The 26,238-nt window shown below is 43.2% G+C and overlaps 1 protein-coding gene across 3 annotated transcripts in view; it reads right to left on the reverse strand.

Moving 5' to 3' along the window:
- GHDC (GH3 domain containing) overlaps positions 1 to 26,238 on the reverse strand; it is a 233,421-nt gene that overhangs the window by 192,596 nt on the left and 14,587 nt on the right. For all 3 annotated transcript variants that reach the window (XM_073606114.1, XM_073606116.1, XM_073606115.1), the window contains exon 4: positions 503 to 1,106. In XM_073606114.1, coding sequence (XP_073462215.1) covers positions 503 to 1,106 — 604 coding nt within the window. The remainder of the gene's footprint in view (positions 1 to 502; positions 1,107 to 26,238) is intronic.

The following is a 26,238-nucleotide window of genomic DNA, read 5'->3' on the forward strand; positions in this document are numbered from 1 at the left end:
TTTTTAAAATTTTACATATTAACTAAATTATGCACCACACTTTAAGTTTATTAACCGATTAATCGAAAAAATAATTGGCCAACTAATCGATTATGAAAATGATAGTTAGTTGCAGCCCTAACTTATAGTATCAGTGGTGGAGATGTAGTGGTAGGACAAGCTTCCTGAATGAAAAGCATATTGTTTCTGGTGGTCCTCGGGATACTTCATTTTAATTAAAAAAACAGCCCATTGTGTTTCCAAATAATCTGGTCCCAGGGTATGTGTATGTGTGTCTATGTGCTCTCTTGCATGGATGTTGCATGGAAGCTCAAAGTCTACTGAACAAAGCATCCTGAATTTTCAAGTCTAGCACTAACTGTCAAATCAATTTTAAGTGAACTTGTGTTTTGCCCATGCAAGCACTTGTGGAGGCTAGCATCAAACTGAATCTGCTGCTTTTCCCTCGTGAGCAGAAAAAGATGTAATGTTTGAAACTGAGGTATATACAAACATTCCATACCTTCTGCTGTATAGTACAAGGGGGAGTAAAATGGTACCCCCTGGCATATAGTGTCCTTAAGTATCTGTCTATCCAAGTCACTGCCTCCAGATTCCAACGTTATAACCACTTGCAGGTTTGGCCACACTCTCTTGGCAATACCACAAAAACCCTCTTTGACTTGTGCACGTAATTCTTCAGCTCGGACTGCATCAGGGATCAGACCATTTTCTATCTGCTTTCTGATATTCAGAGGTAGCTTGAATTCTGGATTAAGGCGTCCTTGCTGAATATCTGTAATAAGAGACTCCCAATGTTCCTCTAAGATGGAAAAGACATGACGAAGGAACCACGAATAATTCGCTTCAAGAATGCGTAGATCCATGTCCTTCAGTGCAAAGAGAAGCTGGATGTACAGAATCTCATAATGAGACATGGAAGTATGAAGAGGAATTGGTGATGAGTAAATCTTTTCCAGGAGGCTAAAGAAACAGACAGAAGGATGAGGAATAATTGTAATCCCGGCTTCAAAGTGATTGTCATTTGGAGAAAATGTGAACTTGGCCACCTTTTCCAGAGCTTCAGGGAAATTACTTTGGATTACTTCCAGATATACAGCTGTTCCCTAGGAGAGCAAGAAAAGGAACAACCCTGTAATCACTTCATACACACATTCTACATATCTAGATACTATCTACTATTTGTTACTACCACATCCATATACTACGAGGGCTGTATCGAAAATAATGCAAACGTGGGCATAACTTTTTGATTTAACTTACAGTAGGTCATTCAAACTTTCACATGTTGGTAGAGTAATGCCGCGTACACACGATCGGACTTTCTGGCATACTTGGTCCGGCAGACTTTCCGACGGACTTTGTCCGCCAGATGCGCCGGACTTAAAAACGGACGGACTTGCCCACACACGACCGGACTTTCCGGCGGGCTAGGTCCGCCCGTCTTTCCGACGGACTTTCGCCGGAGTTACGGCGGACTTTCAGAATGAACGGACTTGCCCACACACGGACAAGTCCGTTCATTTTGAACGTGACTCAGGTACGACGGGACTAGAAAAGGAAGTCAATCTTGCTGTTTAAATCGGCGAGATTGACATCTTGCGAGCCCCGTCGCGGGTCATACCAGGCCCTTGGGTCTGGTATGGATTATAAAGGGAAACCCCTACGCTGAAAAAACGGCGTGGGGTCCCCCCTAAAATCCATACCAGACCCCGATCCGAGCACGCAGCCCGGCCGGTCAGGAAAGGGGGTGGGGACGAGCGAGCGCCCCCCCCCCCCGAACCGTACCAGGCCGCATGCCCTCAACATGGGGGGTGGGTGCTTCTGCGGGGCCCCCCCACCCCAAAGCACCTTGTCCCCATGTTGATGAGGACAAGGGCCTCTTCCCGACAACCCTGGCCGTTGGTTGTCAGGATCTGCGGGCGGGGGGCTTATCGGAATCCGGGAGCCCCCTATAATAAGAGGGCACCCAGATCCCGGTCCCCCACCCTATGTGAATGAGTATGGGGTACATGGTACCCCTACCCATTCACCTAGGAAAAAAGTGTCAATAATAAAACACACTACACAGGTTTTTAAAATAATTTATTAAACAGCTCCGGGGGTCTTCCTCCAGCTTCGGGGGTCTTCTTCCGGCTTCGGGGGTCCCTCCGGTTCCTCTTCTCCTGGTGTTCCAGTTCTTCGGCCGGCTCCTCTGCTGTCTTCATGCCGCTCTTTTGCCAGCGGAGGTCCGGACTTCTGGGCTTCTTGTCTTCTTGGCTTCTTCCCTCTTCTCTTCTCCAGATGTTGACATGACGCTCTCTCCGGCTGGACTGCTCTCTGAGCGCTCCGTTGTGACTTATATAGACGGAGACCCCGCCCCCTTATGCCATCACAGTCCCTGGGCATGCTGGGACTGACATTTTAGGGGACGAGGTCAACATCACCCGGTGACCGAGGGACAGAGGGATTTTGTTTCAAAACAGGGATAGTCCCTTGAAATCAGGGACAGTTGGGAGCTATGCCAGTATGTATAGCTCCTGGCCTGCACTGATCTGCCACTAGATACTGTGCATGGCCCTACTTTTTTAGTACTACATACTACTCACTGTATGCTGGTCACTTCATGCATTTAGCTGTTGCTACATACTACACAATCCAAACCACCATTTATTACTGCTCACTGCATTTCTGTACATGCTGCTCTGCACTGACACTACATAATACAGCCACACATTGCACACACTAGTACAGACAGGCATGCTGAACTTGGAAGGGAGACCCTGTGTGGCAGACTGTATGGGGCCCCATGATTTCTAATAGTGGCAAGAACACACTGACCACCATTGTATAGGGGCACCACCAGCACACAGGAGGGGCACTGAGAAAATAGGATTTTTAAAACAGCTTACCTGTAAAATCCTTTTCTTGGAGTACATCATAGGACACAGAGCCTCAAGTAATTACTTGGTGTGTTATGGGCCTACCTTCAGGTGTTGACACTTTTATAACCAATACAGGAAGTTGACTCCCCTATATAACCCCTCCTCCTTCCAGGAGTCCTCAGTTTTTGTAGCCAAGCAATATAAGCAATATACTCTCACCCCATAAAACAGAGGGGCGGGAGCTCTGTGTCCTATGATGTACTCTAAGAAAAGGATTTTACAGGTAAGCTGTTGTAAAAATCCTATTTTCTTTATCGTACATCATAGGACACAGAGCCTCAAGTAATTACTTGGTGGGATGTCCCATAGCAATGCTACTTGAGGGGAGGGAGACACAACCCGTAGGGCACCCCCAGACCTTGAGGAATTATACTGCTGCTTGCAGCACACTGCGCCCGAAGGCGATATCCTCATTCCATTTTACATCTACTTGATAAAATTTTGTAAATGTATGCACTGAAGACCAAGTTGCGGCCTTGCAGATCTGAGACATGGAGGCCTGGTGACGCACTGCCCAAGAAGCACCAACCGTTCTGGTAGAGTGCGCCTTAACTTGAAAAGGGGGAATCTTTCCCTTTAAATCAGAAGTTCGAATTATAACTTGCCGAATCCACTTAGCCACAGTGAATTTTGACGCTGCCTGTCCTTTTTTAGGACCCTCTGGCAGAATAAATAAGACATCAGTCTTACGAATTTGAGCAGTTTTCTTTAAATAGATCTTCACTGCTCTCACCACATCAAGACAATGTAGTGACTTTTCTTCCATGGAACATGGTTTTGGAAAAAACGATGGCAGGACAATATCTTCATTCAGATGAAAGCCTTAAACCACTTTTGGCAAAAAGCCTGGACGAGGGCGTACCACCACTCTGTCCTCATGAATAATCAAATATGGCTCTTTACAGGAAAGAGCAGCCAATTCTGAAACCCTCCTTGCTGAGGATATAGCAACCAAAAATATCAGCTTCCGAGTCAGAAAGACTAAGGGAACATGCTGTAATGGTTCGAATAGCGGTTTTTGTAACACTGACAAAACTGAATTCCAGTCCCAAGGGCTTAAGGGTGATTTAACTGGCGGATTAATCCGCATCACTCCTAGCATGAAACCCCGGACTAAAGAATGCATAGCAAGTGAAATAAAATTGATAAGGCTGAGACTTGGCCCTTAATAGTACTCAGGGCCAACCTCATCGCTACGCCTACTTGTAGAAAGGCAAGAATTCTGCCTCTAATATATCTCCGAGGGTGTCAACCCTTGGATTCACTCCAGGAAACATAAGCTTTCCAGACTCTATAATATATAGCTCTAGAAGCTGGATTCCTAGCATTAAAGTAGAAATAACTGCCCTGGAAAGCCCACGTCTTTTCAGAATGTGGGTCTCAATAGCCAGGCCATTAATTTTAGCATTCGCAAAGTAGGATGGAAAACCAGCCCCTGTGAGAGCAGGTCTGGCCTTAGTGGAAGGAACCACAGATCCTCCACTGCCATCTTTACGACCTCTGCATACCATGACCTTCTGGGCCATGCTGGTGCTGCCAGAATTACCGGTTTTCTTTCCAGCTTGATCCTGCAAAGTTGAGGCAGCAACTGAATAGAGGGAAATGCATAGATCAGTAAAAGCTGATCCCACAGTATCACCAATGCATCTGTTCTGCATGCGAATGGATCCTTTGTTGTGGACACAAAGTTGACTAACTTTATGTTGCACTGGATGCTAGAAGATCTACATCCGGAGTCCCCCATCCTTGAGAAACAGGCCGAAACATGTCAGGGTGAATAGACCATTCCCCTGGGAATAAACTGCTGGCAGCACATGTAGTGTGCGTGCCAATTCTCTATTCCCGGAATGAAGACTGCCGATGAGCATGGAATATTTCTTTCTGCCCAAGTTAGAATATGGTTCACTTCTCTCTGCACCGAGAGATTCTTGGGGCCCCTTTTGGTGATTGATATAGGCCACAGCCGTGGCATTGATGGATTGGATCCTGTCGGGACAATCCCTTAACCTGGAAGTCCAGGCTTTTAGAGCCAGACACACTGCCCGAATCTCTAGGATGTTGATGGGCAAGGCTCTTTTGGTTCTTGAACACTGTCCTTGGACAGTTGTCTTCTCTGTCATTACCACTTTCCAGATAAGTGGTCTGAAAGATTTACCCTTTAGGACATTCTTTAGTAACCACCAATTGAGGCTTTGGGACAGCCTTGGGGACAGCCGCATTGGCAAGTCCAAAGCTTGGATCGTTTTGTTCCAAGCAAATAGAATACTGTTTTGCAACAGTCTCGAATGGAACTGGGCAAAGGGAACTGCTTCGAATGAAGCCACCATCCTTTCTAACAACCTCATGCAAAGGCGAATTGAGGGACCTCCTTTTGACCTGACCATCCGCACCAACTCTTTTATGGAGTTGTATTTTTTTTTTTCTCTGGGCAAGAAGATCCTTTTTCTGGGCTGTATCTATGATCAGACCCAAACACTGCAGCCCTTTTTTAGTGATTTTAATGGAGACTTTACTAGGTTGAGAACGCAACCCAGACTTTTCCAGGTAACTGGTTGTAATGCGTACACCTTACTCCGAACAGCGATTGGTGTATTAGCAATAGATCATCTAGGTATGCCAAGACTGTTTAAGCCCTGTGCCCTTGAAGCTCGAAGAGCAAGGCTATAATCTGAAATGCTGCTGTTCTACTTCAAACCGCAGAAACCTTTGGTGAGTGGAAGATATATGGACATGCAGATATGCCTCCCTGATGCCAATAGGCGCCAGAAGTTTTCCTCCTTGCAAGATAGAAACTACTGCCTTGATCGACTCCATAGAAAGGAGCGGATCTTCAGGAACTGATTTAGATTCTTTTAGATCTAGAATGGATCTGTAGAATTTCTGCGTGGCTCTGTACATGTACAGGAAATGCATGAAAAAGGCAGTGAAGGTTCCAAGGAAACTAGGAAAAAACAGAACTATCAGCTGACTCTACTAGAGGTAGCTTGAAAGAGGCACAAATCATCTCTGTAAGAGGTTTGTACCAGCAATTTCTCAGATTGCGAGGCTGAAAAAAACTCTAGTTGTCTCCTCTGCAGAGGAGTACTCGGTTTGCCTTTTTTCCCCGAATACCTGAAGGTAATCCTTCATCCTCTACCCACTGTTCCCTTGATAAGAGATCTCAGGTGGGGGAGGGGGATCTAACACGCTTCCCATCCTTGGATAGCGGATGCGATTAAAGTCACTAATTTTCCTTCTAGGCCCTGCAGGACGGAGGAAAAACGCATTTTCAATCATGTATACAGGGGCTGAATATTTTCTCCTCTTAGGCTCAGTTTCCACTATTGCAACCCAAAAGTTGCATGATTTTACTGTGATCTTTTGTCACCGAGAATACGTTGGGGCGCGATTTTGATGCAACAGGAAACAATGCCTGTGTATTCTAGAGGTCTATGGACCTCAAGACGCATCAAAGTGATACCAAAGTAGTGCAGGGACTACCTTGAAGTCGCACAGATCTGAACAGTACTCCTTGGAAATCATGCCCTAGAGTCTGACGGTGGAGGCCGTCACCGCTGCCTAGAGGCAGCTGCCCCTGCGCAGGGGAAGGAATCCGTTTAAGTGACTTGTCCAAGGTCACAAGGAGCCAACGTGAGGACGAGGTCCCACGTCTTTCAAGAAGCCTCCCATGGCTACGCTGGCTGTCAGAGTAGTTAACCTGTGAGGAGTGGCTCCTTCCTTCGCCGACATGTAGAACTGAACCCATGTCTGTCAGGAAGTCTCCCATGGCTGCACTGGCCGTCAGAGTACTTAACCTGTGAGCTGTTGTGGCTTCACTTTAAATAAAAGGACATTTATACCTTCTTTTGGACAAAAGAGCTTTACTGCTAGAAATCATTTGGATGTACTTCACCAAACCTTCCCCAATGAAAAGGGAAACTAATCAGACACCCTTTTTTGCAAGATGCTTCGGCTGACCAACCCTTTTAACCACAGGGTCCTAAGCATGTGTTGTAGCACAAGCGCAAGGCGAGACGCCTGGTGGATAGGGTCTTTTATGGCATCTATGGCAAAACATAGCGCCACTGCAATTGTGCATCTTTATTGATGCTGGAAATCGCAGGGTCTACTGCTGGTACTTTCCAACCTTTGTGAATTTTTCCTCCATGATAGAGAACTGAGAAACTCTTTAGAGGGAAAAAATGCTTATCCAGATGATCCCATTCAGCATAAATAAGCGCTGTAAAAGGTCTTTTTTTTTTTTTATTTAAAAACCAAAGAAGGGACCTGGACTTTCAGCTTAGGAGTAGTATAAAAAGTAGAATGAACTATCCCTGTGAGAGTTTGTACCATCAATCTGTCAGATTGTGAGGTTGCATAAGGTTCATCAACTGTTGTTTCCTCCGCAGAGGAAAATTTGGCTTGTTTTCCCCCGTGATCACCTGAGGATAACGCCACATCCTGTGCCCACTGTTCCCTTGGATAAAGGGGTTTGAGGTGGGGGAGGGGGTTCTAGCATGCTTCCTATCCTCTTGGATGGAGAATGCGATTAAATCCGCTAATCTTCCTTCTAAGCCCAAGGCAGAGGAGGATGCATCTTCAGTCACATACACAGGGGCTGAAGTGTGAGAAGCAGTTGCACCACCAATTGCTTCCAATGACTCACCCTGGTTTGCCATGTCAGGTATCTCCAGAGAGGATGACATTGTGGAAGCATGACTGGAGTTCCCAGCGCCTGGGGGTGGAATGCTTGGTACCTTTGTGGTACACTGGAAATAAAATGTGCCAAGCACAACAGCAGAGGCACTTTAACAAATTATGGTATTTGCTGAACAATAGTTTTAGCAAAAGAAAACAATGTCACCATAAGGATCAGTCTTTGAAGCTGAGTACCATAAGATTTCCTGTGCTGTAAATGCCTGTTTATACACCTTTACATGCCCAGCGCTCCTGTGTCTCTTAGTGTGACAGACTTCTGTCTTCAGCATATGAACTGAGAGCGTCTGTGTTAAGCCTCGGGTGAGAAAATGATTACACATAAGTGTCAGCTGTTACCGCACCTCTCCAGGAGGAGAGGGGAAGGGGAGGGAAATTTTTATCAGCAGTCTTTGTTAGGCTCCTAGTTTTAAAGGAAGACTTCACTTTATACAAAAAATACAAATGGCTGGTTTTGTACGTTCATAAACTACTGCTGTAACCCCTTTAGATCCCTCAGAATATATACATGTATTTTTTGGAGAAAAAGGCATAGGTGGACTTTTTACAGTTCCTAGGCTTTTCCCCTTACCTTATCCTCGCTGCAGGATACTGCTGATTTAACAGACAAATCCAACTTTCACCCATCACGGCGGGCAGCGTAGTTAAACCTTCAAAGACTGGGGCCCTTTTTAATAGAAGAGGATAAAAGAGTCCTGGTTCCTAGGGTCCAGCTCTCAAAGAGAAGCTTACAGGCAAACCTCGTTCTTCAATGCGAGGCCCAGGTACCATCCTACGGCCTCAGTGGCGAGGATGGATCCGGTTGTGGAGGTTTTTTTAAATCCAGCATGGATCCCTCCCTGGAGCTCCTCAGAGCACATCTTCACTCGTGACCAACACCTTAGACACTGGCGAAAAAACTGAGGACTCCTGGAAGGAGGAGGGGATATATAGGGGAGTCAGCTTCCTGTATTGGTTATACCAGTGTCAACACCTGAAGGTAGGCCCATAACCCACCAAGTAATTACTTGAGGCTCTGTGTCCTATGATGTACGATAAAGAAAGTAATGCTGTGATGTTACGTATTGTGTAGTTCTGAGGGTTAATAATGCATATTCTTTGGGGTTTGCGGATGTAAACAAAGCCGCGATCGCGGCTGGTAAGCGTGAGATCGTGGATTTTTTTTTCCGATCTCATGCTTTCCAGCCTGGAGGAGAGATGCAGGGTCTTATTGACCTTGCATCTCTCCATAAAGAGGACCTGTCACGAACGATTCCTATTACAAGGGATATTTACATTCCTTGTAATAGGGATAAAAAAAATTTAAAAAAAAAATTTAAAAGAAAGTGTAAAAATAAAAAAAAATAAATTAAAATAAAATTTAAAAAAAAATGTAAAATGCCCCTGTCCCCGGTAGCTCGCGCTCAGGAGCAAACGCACACGTAAGTCCCACTCACATGTGTAAACGCTGTTCAAACTACACGTGAGGTATCGCCGCGTGTATTAGAGCGCAGGCAACATTTTTAGCATCTCCTGTAGTATTGTCTGCAGTCTCTGACCATCTCCTGTAGTATGTCTGCAGTCTCTGACCATCTCCTGTAGTATGTCTGCAGTCTCTGACCATCTCCTGTATCATGTCATGTCTGCAGTCTCTGACCATTTCCTGTATAATGTCTGCAGTCTCTGACCATCTTCTGTATCATGTCTGCAGTCTCTGGCCATCTCCTGTATCATGTCTGCAGTCTCTGGTCATCTCCTGTATCATGTCTGCAGTCTCTGGCCATCTCCTGTATCATGTCTGCAGTCTCTGACCATCTCCTGTAGTAGTTCTGCAGTCTCTGACCATCATCTGTATCATGTCTGTAGTCTTTGGCCCTCTTTTGTATTATGTCTGCAGTCTCTGACCCTCTCTTGTATCAGGACTGCAGTCTCTGACCCTCTCTTGTATCAGGACTGCAGTCTCTGACCCTCTTTTGTATCAGGACTGCAGTCTCTGACCCTCTCTTGTATCAGGACTGCAGTCTCTGACCCTCTCTTGTATCAGGTCTGCACTCTCTGACCCTCTCTTGTATCAGGTCTGCACTCTCTGACCCTCTCCTGTATCATGTCTGCAGTCTTTGACCATCTCTTGGATCATGTCTGCAGTCTCTGACCATCTCTTGTATCATGTCTGAAGTCTCTAACAATCTCCTGTAGTAGGTCTGTACTCTCTGACCATCTTTTGTATCATGTCTGCAGTCTCTGACCTTCTCTTGTAGTATCTTGGGGGGAGCCTGGAGCTCCTTTTAAGTTGTCTGCTGTGTTCAGACTTTGCTACATGCAGGGAGTGTTGTCTTTTTTTAAGAACAGATACAATAAAAAAAATGGAGTTCTTCTGACTGCTTGAATTTTTTTGGATGAAAACCGTGCACAGTAATCGTGATGCATTGCGGAATCAAATCGTTGACATGATCATCATAATCAAATCGAATCGTGAGACCATTGAAGATGCGCACCTCTAGACCACACCCACAAGAGCAGAGCAGGCGGTGTGCTCAGCACATTAGCTCCCCCACTTATTCTCTCAGCACCAACAGAGCACCCCCCCCCCCAAAAAAAAAATTGTCTGGAGCTGCTGATGATGTCATGATCTCAGATTCAGCCAGAGGAAACATTGTATTCATTGATAAAATACAAAGCTGCCTATGAATGGCTGAGTGGCACTCAGCCCCTGCTATTTTGTTCTGGGTATGAGAGAGCAAGGTGACACCTGGAATACAGTGCTGTATACTGTATTGCTGCGGCTAAATATAGTTTATACAGCATGCCCAGTTGGCGCACATGTTAGTGAAGGAAATCATTTGTTTGGGCCATCTTTGCCCAAATTAACTATTTAAAGTAAAAATAAACCTTGACATCAGCTTTAACCATTTTCTGCTCTCCCCTGGCATCCCTTTAAATAATTAGGAAGGCCCGGTGAGTGGAAAAGATTGGTGATATTGTGACCACTATCACGGTGGTCAAATGATTGGAAGTTATAACATTGTTACATCAGTTGTCCCCATCAGAGTGCCCCCTTACATCAGGTATTCCCGTCAGAGTGCCCTCTTACATCAAGGTTTTTTTCAATTAGAGTGCCCCTTTACATCCGGTGTCCCCCCTTAAATCAGGTGTCTCCAATTAGTGTGAACTCTTACATCAGTTGTCCCTATCAGCGTGACCCACTACATAATTACATAGGGTTTTCCCATGAGAGTGCCCCCTTACATCAGGTGTTCCCATTAGAGTGCAAAACTAAGATATTGGGACAAAGGGATGTCACCAGAAAGGCAAAAACAGGAGGACCAACTACAGTCTATTTGCAAATTAATATAAGACTTTATTGATGAAACATATTTTACAGGCGTTGAGTTCACCAGAGGCAGTATAAGAAAAAAAACCCCTCTAGTGGACCACGCTCTCACAATATACCAGTTTATTGATTAAAAATACAACTGTGACACATTTGACACGAATGTCATTAAAAACACTGAGCTCATGTAACCCCCCCATGCACTCCATATCCAATTCCTGCCCCCCGGGTAAGAAATAAACAATGGGTGTTTGGCTGTTGAAGATCACACAATAAACCCCGTTCTCATCCAATAGAATTGTATAGAAATTTATTGTTGGCAACCGTCTCCACAAGGGCCATCAACCATTTACCATTAACAATAGCAGCCATCCAATGGAGAGAACGTGGGTAGTGAATCACCGTGTTTGACTCCGACCACTTGATCCTATGATAGGATAGTCCTGCAATTGGACCTATATATTGTAGATCATCCTGTAACTCAAGTTTAGCATTTCAAATGATATCACCCTACTGTGCTAAATGCTGTGCAGAGTCTCAGACAGCGGGCCATGTAGGGGTTAATGGTTCCAATTCCTTCATTCCACTGAAACAAAAACAGGTTTAAAGTTCAAAGCACCGACAGGCTGAAAAACGGCAGGCAAAATTAGCATATATAAGAGAATGATTTCAGAGTCTCTCAGTTAACTAGCAATATTCCTCCGCATGATTACACTCTTAGGTATAACAAGCAGGATGTAGCTCCTGAGAGTTTTTTTGAGACAATCAATACAGTGTTCAAAGCAGTCCTGGTAATATCGCTAGTAATGTATACAGAGTTTACCCTGAATGGGTGCTTACCCCTCCTTTTGCCATTTCATGTATGGCGGGGATGCAGGTATCTTGCTTTATTTTGACCGTTTACTGGGAACTTTCTGTATTGCCTTGCTTGTCTTTGCTTATGCCAAATGCTGTTTGTCTGCTCACAACGGGAATAGTTTCCCTCACATCTGTGGTGTGAGAAGGCATTCACAATTAGTTTGCAGGGAAGTTTTCCCAAGGTATTTTTGGTTTAGTGGCTGGAACACTTGCCTACAGTGGCCAAGTTGGTTCAAACAGGATTTTATTTTATTTTTATTTATTTCAGGCACTTATATAGCGCCGTCAGTTCACATTCACTTGAGTCCCTACCCTCAAGGAGCTTACAATCTAAGGTCCCTAACGCACATTCATACATAGTAGGGACAATTTAGACAGGATCCAATTAACCTACCAGCATGTCTTTGGAGTGTGGGAGGAAACCGGAGTAGCCGGAGGAAGTCCACGCAGGCACAGGGAGAACATGCTAACTCCAGGCAGGTATTGTTTTGGTTGGGATTCGAACCAGCGTCCCTTCTTACTACTAGGCGAAAGTGCTATCCACTACACCACTGTGCCGCCAATCAATGTAAAGCACCACTGTGTCCCTGGATGTTTCAAATGCAAGGAGTCACCTCACATTTCTGGGAGAGGGACTGGAAAGGAGGATGGAGGTGAGCGGGCGTCAGCTACGTCGACGCTTGCGTTTTGTGCACCTCACCATGCATTTCATCTGGACGTTGAACATAGGTCGTTGTAAACTATTTGTAGGGAACCATGTCCAACCAAAGCTCACCTATGTAATTACCATTTTATACTGCCATCTTGTGGGAACTTAAAAATGCTACAGTTCAAAAGTTAGTGAACAAAGACAGAGAAAATACACAACAGAGGAACATAGCATAAGTTCCTATGTTTTAGGAATAGCCTTGAATTAAAGCCAATCATCACAGCTTTGCATTTAGTCCTAAACTAGAAATTATAGATTAGATCACAGCAGGGGTCATGGAGAGGACCAGGTGATTTTGGGGAGGTTTAATAATTCAGATAGTTTTGCTAATATTCCCATTAGTGTTGTAATCGATTGAAGGAGTGAAGGCCATCATCCAAAATGTCATAGCCCCGGGGGGCATTTAGACTAGCATGAAACAACTGGCTTGAAACAATAGTAAAGATGTTGTAACAGAGTAAAAAGTAGGTTTATTTTACACAATATATAAAAAGGAAGCCGTAGGATCTAAATAGAGAGGCAAAGTGACCATGATGACTATAATTCATATTAGGGTTTGAGGAATATCTTCAGGCTCAGTTCATTGTTCAAGCCGGCCGGCTGAAGCGTATTGAGCCTGAAGATCCAGGATTTTTCCTTACGGAGGAGCACTGTATCAAAGTCTCCTCTCCGATCACTAAGTTTGAGGGAGTAGAAACCTTTTACTTTCAGCCCGTGTTTTTCCCTGGTAATATTGTGCAAAGTGAGCTGCTACCGGAGTGTCTTCATTGAGTCTTATACTTTGAGTGCTCATTGAATCTTACTCGGAGCTGTCGTTTGGTCTTTCCAATATATAATTTCCTGCAGGGACATTCCAGGACGTAAAGAACTCTGGTGGTGGCACAATTAATGAAAGAATTGATTTGATATTCATGTTCACCAACTGAGTCCCTAAAGGTACCGGAATATTTACAAGTGGCACAGTGGCCACACGTAAACATGCCCTTTAGTCTTGGCATATCTGTGAGCCAGTTTCTGTTTTGTGGTTTTTGGTATTCTGATTGAACAAGTGTGTCACTCAGATTTCTTGCGCGTTTTGCTACCACTAAGGGTCTATCACTAACAATTTCCCTTATATGTTCAGAGCGGGTCAGTATGTGCCAATGGTTAAAAAGTATAGAGTTGACCTGATGCCATTGGGTACCGTAGGGGGTAATTAATCTCACTGGTGTACCTTTATGAGGTTGATTTTTTTTTGGGGGTTGTAATAAGTCAGTTCTTGATCGCTGTCCTGCAATTTTTTTAGCCCGTCTAAGTATACGGTGAGAGTACCCCCTTTCCCTAAATCTTTGATATAGTTGTTTAGACTCGCATCTGTAATTTTCTTCAGTGGAGCAGTTCCTCCGGATTCTGAGGAACTGTCCCGCTGGAATCCCCATTATAAGGGAATTAGGGTGATGGCTGTCAGCCTGTAACAAGGTGTTAGCTGCTGTGTCTTTCCTAAATGTTTCAGTGGTCAGGCGTCCATCTGAGAGTTTAATAGAAAGATCGAGGAATGATATCTCATGTGGGTCAGCCACAAATGTTAAACGTATATTACGTGTATTATTAGCTAACTCCTCCATGAAATTTGACAGTTCCAATCTTGAACCCACCCAGACCATCAGTACATCATCAATGTACCTTAGCCAGAACCTCGCATGGTCAAGGTACATTGACGAGGTGTAGACAACCTCTTCCTCCCACCATCCCAAGTGGAGGCAGGCATAGGCGGGTGCCCATGGTGCTCCCATAGAGGTACCTTGGAGTTGTTGAAAGTTGGAACCTGAAAATTGGAAAAAGTTGTTCTTTAACGCAATTTCCAAGAGCTCCATGATGAATTAGTTTTGTGCTTCAATTCTTGGAAATTGCTGTTCGAGAAAATGGTAAACAGCGGATATTCCCCATTCATGGGGATAGACGTATAAAGTGTTTCCACGTCTATACCCACCAAGAGCATATCCTCCGGGAAGGTCAGATCTGCAATTTTGTTTAATACATCACCTGTATCGCGTACATATGAGGGCAAAGATCTAACCAAATCCTTGATCAGGGAGTCAATATACTTTCCAACCCTCTCAAGTGGGCCCTTATTGCCGATACGATTGGCCTTCCTGCAGGATTATCCCTGTTTTGGGGGATTTTAGGGATTATGTAAAATGTTGGAAGATTGTAATCAGTGACATTAAGATAGTCCAACTCTTTTTTTAGTCAAAAGGTCAGCTTCAAAGGCCCAGCGAAGTTTGTCATTAAAGTGGATGTAAACCCCAATTTTTTTTTTTATGTCATAATGAAGAGTATAAGATTTCCTATTATTTGAGCCCAGTCTTGCCACAAACAGTTAATCCAGCTCTGAGCAATCCTCTTTTATTGTTCAGTGAGATAAAACTTGACAAACAGAGAAAAACTTGTCAAATCCTCCTCCTTGCTGTGAGTGACAGGTGATTTACATATCTCGTGCACTAGCCTAAGACATGCATTATTTTTGAATTCCTGACCCCACTCCTTTCTTCAGCAGCTCTGCAAGGATTGGCTGTTCCACACCTCAGCATGATTTGGCATGCTGAATTCATGTGGTTACTTTCCTGTCTTTTCACTGGATGTTAGAGATCATAGCAGAAGTTCAGTGTAAGAAACACAGGAGAAAATGCATATTGACAAGGGGAGTGTAGAGGTGGGCGGGGAGTCTACTGACATCACGACTCCACCCACCGAGTTCCAGACAACAGACCCACCCACAGAATCTGCAGTTTTTCGGATCTCATAACAGACAGAAGGGAGACATTTGACAGGTAAAGATACATGCAGGAGGCATGTATATCCTTATAGATAACCCCTATGGCAGTAGTTTAGAAAAGATGACATTGGGTTTACATCCACTTTAATGAGCCTCAGAGCGACAAAGGGGTTGTGGTCAAGTTTCTTATATGTCTGTTCATCAGAGAGAAGGTGTCGTACCTCCCTCTCATACATGTCTGTTGACAGAAGAACCACATTTCTCCCCTTGTCACTCTGCTTAATGACAACCTCTTGGGCCTTTTGTAATTCTTTAAGGCCCTTATCCATCGACAAATTATTCCCTGTGGAATTTCTCCAATCCAGTTTTTCCAGATCTACCTGGACTAAGTCAAGAAAGATACCCAATCTTTTGTTTTTTCTAAATTGGGGCATGTTTATTGAATGGATTTTAAGGCCAGCGTTCCTTTTCCAAATGGATATGGAGTGCATGGGGGGTTACTTGAGCTCAGTGTTTTTAATGACATTTGTGTCAAATGTGTCACAGTTGTATTTTTAATCAATAAACTGGTATATTGTGAGAGCATGGTCCACTAGAGGGGGGGGGGTTCCTATACCGCCTCTGGTGAACTCAACACCTGTTAAATATATTTCATTAATAAAGTCTTATAATAATTTGCAAATAGACTGTAGTCGATCCTTCTATTTTTGCCTTTCCGGTGACATCCCTTTGTCCCAATATCTTAGTTTTGCAGCTTATTGTTGGTACTCTTTACTTGATTAAACAATTCTGACTGTACTGAGCTTATTATTTTTAGACAGAGAGTACTGACTTTAGTAAATTTGATGAGATATTAAAAACAGAAACAGACAAAAACACAAAAAAACTCGAGAATAACTAAACAAAATAAATTCAAGAGGGATCTAGATGATTGGGCCAGAGGTGAGATTTTTAATCTCACTATAAAAAGGGGCAGAAGCCGCCCACTATCAGGCAGTGAATCAGGAGACCAAACATCGGGGAGTAAAGACGACACACCACACACAGTCACTTTTTTAGAACAGGAACTCCTGGAGCTGGAGGACGGCCCTCCACCCAGGAGTATTCTAAAGGGAGGCAAACAAGGAACAACAGGAGGGGGAAAGAATCAAGGAAAAGGAAAGCAGCCAACATCAGGGAAATCATTGAGAACAGAACGCACAACTACCAGGAGTCAAAAACAACCTTGACTGCCCCACAGCATAATACCTAGAGACTGAGGATTTAAAAATTATAAACTTGTCCAACTTTAAACTTGAGAAAAGACACACTGACCTATGAGGTAGAGGGCTTTCCTTTTCCCCTTCTACTGGTATGGATCACTTTGAAGTATTCAAGGACCTGAACCTCTTTTTGAGGAGGGTCTACTTCAAACTACTATACTTAGAGAGACCCTCTGGAACCAATATTGAGGCCAGTGGAGTGGACCCTAATGATATGGAAGCCATCGATCAACTGGTATCACTGCTGGAAGAGGGAGGAGTCTTGACAGATGATGAGGAAGAAGGGGAAGTTTTTAGTTGGAAAAGGAACGCTGGCCTTGAAATCCATTCAATAAATATGCCCCAATTTAGAAAAAACAAAAAGATTGCGTATCTTTCTTCACTTAGTCCAGGAAGATCTGGAAAAATTCATTACAAAAGGCCCAAGAGGTTGTCATTAAGCTAACACCTTGTTACGGGCTGACAGCCATCACCCTAATTCCCTTTTAAAGGGGATTCCAGTGGGACAGTTCCTCATCCGGAGGAACTGCTCCACTGAAGAAGATTACAGATGTGAGTCTAAACAACTATATCAAAGATTTAGGGAAAGGGGGTACGCTCACCGTATACTTAGACGGGCTAAAAAAAAAAAAAAAAAATTGCAGGACAGCGATCAAGAACTGGCTTATTACAACCCCAAATAAAATATCAACCTCATAAAAGATACACCAGTGAGATTAATTACCCCCTATTGTACCCACTGGCATCAGGTCAACTCTATATTTCTTAACCATTGGCACATACTGACCCGCTCTAAACATATAAGGGAAATTGTTGGTGATAGACCCTCAACGGTAGCAAAACGCGTAAAAAATCTGAGTGACACACTTGTTCAATCAGAATACCAAAAACCACAGAACAGAAACTGGCTCACAGATATGCCAAGACTAAAGGACATGTTTCCGGTAGCAGCTCACTTTGCACAATATCACCAGGGAAAAACACAAGGACTGAAAGTAAAAGGCTTTACTCCCTCAAACTTAGTGATCGGAGAGGAGACTTTGATACGGTGCTCCTCTGTAAGGAAAAATCCTGGCTCTTCAGGCTCAATACGCTTCAGCCGGCCGGCTTGAACAATGAACTGAGCCTGAAGATATTCCTCGAACCCCAATATGAATTATAGTCATCATTGTCACTTTGCCTCTCTATTTAGGTCCTACGGTTTCCTTTTTATATATTATGTAAAATAAACCTACTTTTTACTCTGTTACAACATCTTTACTATTGTTTCAAGCCAGTTGTTTCATGCTAGTCTAAATGCCCCCTGGGGCTATGACATTTTGGATGATGGCCTTCACTTCTTCGATCGATTACAACACTAATGGGATTATTAGCAAAACTATCTGAATTATTAAACCTCCCCAAAATCACCTGGTCCTCTCCATGACCCCTGCAGTGATCTAATCTATAATTTCTAGTTTAGGACTATATGCGAAGCTGTGATGATTGGCTTTAATTCAAGGCTATTTCTAAAATATAGGAACTTATGCTATGTTCCTCTGTTGGGTATTTTCTCTGTCTTTGTTCAAAAATTTTTGAACTGTAGCATTTTTAAGTTACCACAAGATGGCAGTATAAAATGGTAATTACATAGGTGAGCTTTGATTGGACATGGTTCCCTACAAATAGTTTACAGCGACATATGTTCAACGTTCAGATGAAGTGCATGGAGGTGCATGAAATGCAAGCGTCACCGTAGCTGACGCCCGCTCACCTCCGTCCTCCTTTCTAGTCCCTCTCCCAGAAATGTGAGGTGACTCCTTGCGTTTGAAACATCTAGGGACACAATGGTGCTTTATTGTTACATCCTGTTTGAACCAACTTGGCCACTGTAGGCAAGTGTTCCAGCCACCAGCAGACAAACAGCTTGTCATAAGCAAAGACAAGCAAGGCAATACAGAAAGTTCCCAGTAAACTGTCAAACTAAAGCAAGATACCTGCATCGTCGCCATACATGAAATGGCAAAAGGAGGGGTAAGCACCCATTCAGGGTAAACTCTGTATACATTACTAGCGATATTACCAGGACTGCTTTGAACACTGTATTGATTGTCTCAAAAAAACTCTCAGGAGCTACATCCTGCTTGTTATACCTAAGAGTGTAATCATGCGGAGGAATATTGCTAGTTAACTGAGAGACTCTGAAATCATTCTCTTATATATGCTAATTTTGCCTGCTGTTTTTCAGTCTGTCGTGTTTTGAACTTTAAACCTGTTTTTGTTTCAGTGGAATGAAGGAATTGGAACCATTAACCCCTACATGGCCCGCTGTCTATGAGACTCTGCACAGTATTTAGCATAGTAGGGTGATATCATTTGCAATGCTTAACTTGAGTTACAGGATGATCTACAATATATAGGTCCAATTGCAGGACTATCCTATCATAGGATCAAGTGGTAGGAGTCAAACACGGTGATTCACTACCCACGTTCTCTCCATTGGATGGCTGCTATTGTTAATGGTAATTGGTTGATGGCCCTTGTGGAGACGGTTGGCAACAATAAATTGCTATACAATTCTACTGGATGAGAACGGGGTTTATTGTGTGATCTTCAACAGCCAAACGCCCATTGTTTATTCCTTACCTGGGGGCAGGAATTGGATATGGAGTGCATGGGGGGTTACTTGAGCTCAGTGTTTTTAATTACATTAATGTCAAATGTGTCACAGTAGTATTTTTAATCAATAAACTGGTATATTGTGAGAGCGTGGTCCACTAGAGGTTTTTTTTTCCCCTATACTGCCTCTGGTGAACTCAACGCCTGTGAAATATGTTTCATCAATAAAGTCTTATATTAATTTGCAAAAAGACTGTAATTGATCCTCCTATTTTTGTGGCAGCTAGCCTCACAAATAGCTGCCACAGGTAAAAGATACCTGGGTGGCTTTGCGTGCCGGGCGCCCCCCCCGGCAAACCCACCCATCGATAGGGGGAGAAAGGGGGTAAAGGAGAAGGACAAAGCAACAGAGGGCGGTGGTAGAGATGTAGAACTGCAAGTAAGCATCAAGCAAGAGGACAAAAATATGTAACAAAAAAATACATAATGATACAACATAAAACAAAATACACAAAAAGGAAAATTTTCATAATTAAACAATATGAGGAACGCAAGATACAAATTTTTTATATATAGAAAAAAGAGGCGCACAAAGAAATAAAAAGGGATAGTATAGGTACATTATGGAAAAGCATGACATATCATAGCCCCCCTTTTTTTTTTGCCCCACCATTCACACACACACACATTTGTTTATGCTGTACTGCAATGCATACCTTTTCCATAATGTACTTATACTATCCCTTTTATTTTTCTTTGTGCGCCTCTTTTTTCTATATATAAAAAATTTGTATCTTGCATTCTTCATATTGTTTAATTGTTTAACAAAGGTTTTTTACTTTCTAGGAGAGTCAAATATAATTAATAAGATTTTTTACAAAATCCTTTAAAAATTCAAATATTAATCAATACCGTGTATTTATTTATTTATTTAATGCTTTCAGGGTCTTTTCCTGCTTTTCGGCCCCAGTGGGTCCTCTGGCTTCTCCCTTTTGGGTTGGTGCTGTGTGGGTGTGGGGGAGCTGGACCAGCACTTATGGGCTAGGCACTTCCTTGCTCCTGAGGTATGCCTTTATGTTGAACTCTCTGGCTCAAGCAATTTGGAAACAACCTTTCTGGGCACCTTCATGTTTTTAATCTGCAACAATTGTCATTCCAGTTTATGCTAGTGCTTTACCCTTTATCATTTTCCTACCATCTCTGCCGGTTATCTTATATTTGGATGTACAGTGTTATATATTTGCATATTTATGTTATCATTTTTTCTATTCTAATGTAGAATACTGATTTTCTTGTTTAAACTATACCCCTGAAGAAGGAGAACTACATTCTCACTCCAAAACGCGTTGGAGCCAAGAAATATTAGCCCATTATTCCCATTATTTGTATTCTGTTTAGAATTACAACACTGGAATGTTCACTTTAAAATGTGCTTTTTATTAAGTGTTTTGTATTTTTCATACTTTAATAAATATTTTTTCATTTTAGAATATTCTTTATTACCTTTGTGCCTTAAAAGTCCGCCACCAGGGGATTTTGTTTCATTTTTTGTAAACCCTGGATGTGGCACAACCATATGCCCAATTATAACCGACTTACCTTTGTAACTTATAATATAAAAAAAGCATGACAGGACCTAGCTGGCCAGCCAGCTAGCTGCTGCCATAACAACAATATTCCTCTTCAAAGTACCGACATATAATGGCGGTGGGCGGTCCGGAAGTGGTTAAAGTGATTGTATAGTCAGAAGGTTTTTTACCTTAATGCATTCTATGCATTAAGATAAAAAACCTTCTGTGTGTAGCAGCCCCCCTCAGGCCCCTTAATACTTACCTGAGCCCGATCTTTCTCCAGTGATATGCACGAGTGCTTCGGCCGTCCGGGACTCTCCCTCATCATTGGCTGAAATACAGCAGCGGTGCCATTGGCTCCCGCTGCTGTCAAAGTCAGTTAGCCAATCATGAGAGAGAGTGGGCAGGGCCAAACTGCGGGTACGTTTCTGAATGGACACACGTAGCTGCGGCTCGGCTTAGGTGCCCCCATAGCAAGTTGCTTGCTGTGGGGGCACCCAACAGGAGGGAGGGGCCAGTAGCGCTGAAGAGGGACCCGAAAAGAGGAGGATCCAGGCTGCTCTGTACAAAACCATGCACAGGGCAGGTAAGTATGACATGTTTGTTATATTTATAGAAAAAAATCAACAAGACTTTACAATCACTTTAAAGTTGAAGCCCATTCTAAACCTAAAAAAATGAGTATACATACCTTTTCTGCAGGCGATCCGACCCAATCTCCAGCGGCGGAAGTTCTGCAGAGGACAAGTCCGACGATGGCTGCGAAATGAATGGGGAGCGAGGTCACCCATAGACTTACTCTGGGGCTTCCATGGTCGGACGTGTCATCTGCACCCGCCTCCACAGCGAAGCCGTGGCTGACGGCTCAGTGTGGGATCAGAGCTTCCGCCACTGGAGATCGGGTTGGATCGCCTGCAAAAAAAAGGTATGAACACTGATTTTTCTTTACAGGGCTAGAGAGATTAGTGTTAGAATGTTGGTGGCTATAGATAGAGGGATTTTAGTTTTAGCATCGACTTCCACTTTAAGGCTAAATGCCTATCAACTATAAGACCTTCATCTCTAAAGCTGACTATACAATAGTGGAATTTTGTTCATAATTTTTTGTTTTAGGAATGTTCATTTGATTTTCTAATCATCAGTGGGGTCAAAACAACATTCATTTTTTAACCACAGAGATGAGAAAATTAGAAGGAGCAGGATGGAAATTTTTTCTCAAACAAATTTCTAAAAGGGTATGTGGTTTTTGCTCAGTAAGGTCCAGCTGTTCCAAAATCTAAAGGTTAAAAGCAAATTATGGGCTAGCATTTTTAGCTTCCCACATTGCCATTTTTATTCTCACAGTGATCACTTTTTATCCTTGTATGGTGTTTTATTCCAATAAATCCCAATTTGGTTGACCTGCACCATGTGGAGTTCCCCTCTTTCTTTTTCCCATGTTTGAATGCTGATGACCATCCCTGGACCATCCCCTCCTGGAAACAGGTATTGTGAGTTGAATTTCCGTCTTTGAACACCTTCCCTCGTGTCCATTGGTGCCCGCGACTCACAGGATACTGTCCAGCTTGACATCACGGGAGATCCTCCCTATGCCTGTCTGACGCACTGCTATATGGTATGTGCGTCCTACTGATCCAGTAAGGGTACCTATCTTTTCCTATTGGATATACACACATCTTTTGGTGTTCACCTTTGATTGGAAATTGAGGAGATATCCCTTCACTATTTGATACCTCACATGTGGACTTTTACATTTTGCGGTTTCATATTTCACATATGGACATTTGATCATTTTTTTTATTTTTACACTTTTTGCACTTGAATGTGTGTTTGCTTCATATTTATATGTTTACCATTGCAAATTTGAAATTTCTAGCCCTGCACTTGTTTTTATTTATTTCTCAGCGGACTTGGGTTTGTTTGTGTGTCAGCTGCTTTCAGTTTTTATATATAATTTTTGTTTTAGCGCAGCATTTTCACTTTCATTTTAAACAATTATGAAGTACTTTCAAACGACATGTGTCAAGCCATTAAATGTGAGTTTTCCTACAAATTTTTGTATGAGTGTTAATACAAACGCTAGTCTAGGCCAACTTTAGCCTATCTAGAAAATAAATGATTCCCAAAAGTTAAGATTGCAAGGCGTTTTTTCCTATAGTCATTGCGAGGAGCTATATGTGCAAAGTTCCCAATTGTGGCCACAATTCTAAATGGTTACTTTCCCTATAAACAAGTTACCGGTAAGTCTAACTTGAAATTTTCAAAAACGTCTTTCAGGACAGCACCAGAGAGGATTATCGAGACTTACTCCATTTAGAGCGGGACGACAGCCTGTAAGACTTTCCTTCCGAAAGCCTGGTCCCCAGTCGTCATGAGGTCTAACCTATAATGACGGGCAAAGGTCGTCAGGCTTGTCCAAGTAGCTGCCTTACAGATTTGTTCGGGGTTGGCACCAGCTTTTTCTGCCCAACTCACCGCTGAAGCTCTTGTAGAATGTGCCCGGATACTCATTGGACTCTCTTGGCCTGTAAGGGAATAGGCTTCTGAGATAGTCATTCTCAACCATCTGGCAATGGTTCCTCTGGAAGCTTGTCTTCCTTTTTTATTACCAGCAAATAAAATAAATAATGCGTCTGAACGTCTAAAGTCTTTAGTGGCTTCAAAGTAACTCAAAACCACTCTTTTAACATCCAGGGTATGTAATTCTTCTTCCTTCTTACCCGATGAATTAGAACAAAACATAGGAAGTATTATCTACTGGGTTCGATTCTGGACTGAAGCGACCTTCGGTAAAAAAAATTAGGATCCATCTTCAGAACAATTCGGTCTGAAAAAATGGAAAAAAATGGCTCCCTGATTGATAAGGCTTGCAGCTCACTGACTCTTCGAGCTATTGTAATAGCTACTAAAAAAACTGTTTTCAAAGTAACTAATTTCAGGCAGGCTAAATGAATGGGTTGGAAAGGTTCCCTGGTCAGGGCCTGTAGAACAACTGACAAGTCCCATACTGGACCACTTCTGATCACCACTGGTCTAGACTGGGTGAGAGCTTTAAAGAATCTGATCACTAAGGGTTCTGATGAAATAGATTTTTCCAAAAATACCCCGAGTGCGGCAACTTGAACCTTGAGGGTGCTGACCGCTAGGCCCTTGTCCGCTCCATCTTGCAGAAATTCCAGAATAGAGGAAATCTGTTTTAATGATTTGCCGGATGCTGTGCACCAGGAGTTGAAGACTTTGCAGACTTTGAAATAATATATTGCTCTGGTAACCTTCTTTCTGCAAGATAGGAGGGTAGCAACCAATCATCCGAGAAACCTTTTCTCCTCAAGAGCTTCTCCTCAGAAGCCAAGCTGTGAGTTTTAGCTTTGCTACTTCCTGGTGAAGCAGGGGACCTTAAACAGCAGGTCTTGTCTCAACGGAAGGTGCCAATACAGTTTTAGCTGCATGTAGAAGGGATGAAAACCAAGACCTTTTGGGCCAGAAGGGAGTGATGAGGATTACTGTCGTATCCTCTTTCCAGATTTTTTTTATGACCTGAGGGATAAGCTGAAACGGGGGGGGAAGGCGTAGCAGAGGTGAAATTTCCAACTGTGCGCCAGAGCATCTACTCCCAGTGATGATCATTCCTGTTCAGGGAGAAGAAACGAGACACTTGTGAATTTTCCTGAGTCGCAAAGAGATCCACTCTTGGCTGCCCCCATTTCTTCACAATCAAACGGAAGACATCTGGATTCAATTGCCACTCCGCTTCGAATACCTCATTCCTGTTGAGGAAGTCCGATACCCTGTTTAGAGTCCCCTTTAAATGGACTGCAGACAAGGATAGAGTATGGAGCTCTGCCCAACTTAGAATGCCTCTTGCTAGGTCCTGCAAGAAATCTGCTTCTGGTTCCCCCCTGTCTGTTTATGTATGCCACCGCCGTGGCGTTGTCTGACAGGACCTGAGTATGCTGTCTAGAGGTCGACCGATATGGGTTTTTCTCTGGCCGATGCCGATGCCGATATTTAGAAATCGCGGTGGCCGATGGCCGATATGTGATGCCGATTTTTTTGGGCCGATATATTTGGCCGATTTTTTTTTTCCTTTCTTTTTTCCCTTCATCTCATAAAATCTAACAGTTAGACCCCTTTCACACTGGGGCGTTTTTCAGGCGCTTTTGGGCTAAAAATAGCGCCTGTAAAGTGCCTGTAAAACGGCTCCCCTGCAGTCTCAGTGTGATATCCCGAGTGCTGTCACAATGAGGCGATGCGCTGGCAGGATGTAAAAAAAAGTCCTGCAAACGGCATCTTTGGAGCGGTGCATACCCCTCCTCCACCACTCCTGCCCATTGAAATGAATGCGCACCGCTGCCGAAGCGCCTGCAAAGCGTTTTGGCAGCGGCGCTTCAGGGGCGCATTTAACACCTTCCTCGGCCGCTAGCTGGGTTATAAGCGCCCCGCTAGCAGCCGAATAGCGCCTCTAAAATGACGGTAAAGCGCCGCTAAAACTAGCAGCGTTTTACCATCAACGCCTGCCCGCTCCAGTGTGAAAGCAGTCTTAAGTAATACAGAAATTTTTTTTCATTTAAACATTAAACAAAACAAACCTTCAATCAGTTCACTTGTATGTATAATTTAGAAAAAAAAACCTAAAAAAAAAAAAAAAAAAAAAAAAAACTATCTTAAAATAATAAATACACAAAAACAGGTAATCAAAACTTTTGGACGAAAAAAAATGGGCTAACTTTACTGCTTATTTTTTTTTTTTAATTCATTACTGTATTTTTTTTTTTTAAATTGCGTTTGAAAGACCGCTGCGCAAATACCGTGTGACATAAAATATTGCAACAATCACCATTTTATTCCCTAGGGTCTCTGCTAAAAAAATATATATAATGTTTGGGGATTCTAAGTGATTTTCTAGCAGAAAATACATTATTTTTACTTGTAAGCAACAAGTGTCAGAAAAGATTTAGTCTTTAAATGGTTAAACTGAAAACTTCTACACACGGAGTTCAGTCTATTGATAAAAAGAACCTAAAAGATACAATGTATCTTCTTATCGTACTTGGCAGGCTGCCCAGAGGAGGGGAGAATCCTCTCCACAGATAACTTAGGGAAACTTGCATTAACTTCTATTACAGAAGTCATTTGCAAGTCACGGCTGAAGTTATAATCGGCCTTTTTTATCAGCACAATCGGCCGATGCCGATTAAGTAAAAAACGCCAAATATCGGCCGATATATCGGCCGGCCGATATATCGGTCGACCTCTAATGCTGTCCCTGGACTTCTTCTGCAAAGGTCAGTAAGGCCATTTCTATTGCCTTTAGTTCCCTCCAGTTTGAGGACCTCAGTGCTTCTCTTGTGGACCATGAGCCCTGAGCCCACCGACCGCTCATGTGAGCCCCCCAACCCCTTTGCAGAGGTCTGAAATGGAGCTTTGCCCACTGAACTGCCGGTATGGAAGAGGTCAGGGTTCCCAACGCTGACATGATCTTACTGATGGACAGAAGCTGACTGGACTGTAACAGTGACACCACTTCTACCAACTTTTTCTGTTTTTCTTCTGGAA

Source organism: Aquarana catesbeiana, linkage group LG12 (genome assembly GCF_042186555.1).
Source record: "Aquarana catesbeiana isolate 2022-GZ linkage group LG12, ASM4218655v1, whole genome shotgun sequence".
Classification (NCBI taxonomy): Eukaryota; Metazoa; Chordata; class Amphibia; order Anura; family Ranidae; genus Aquarana; species Aquarana catesbeiana.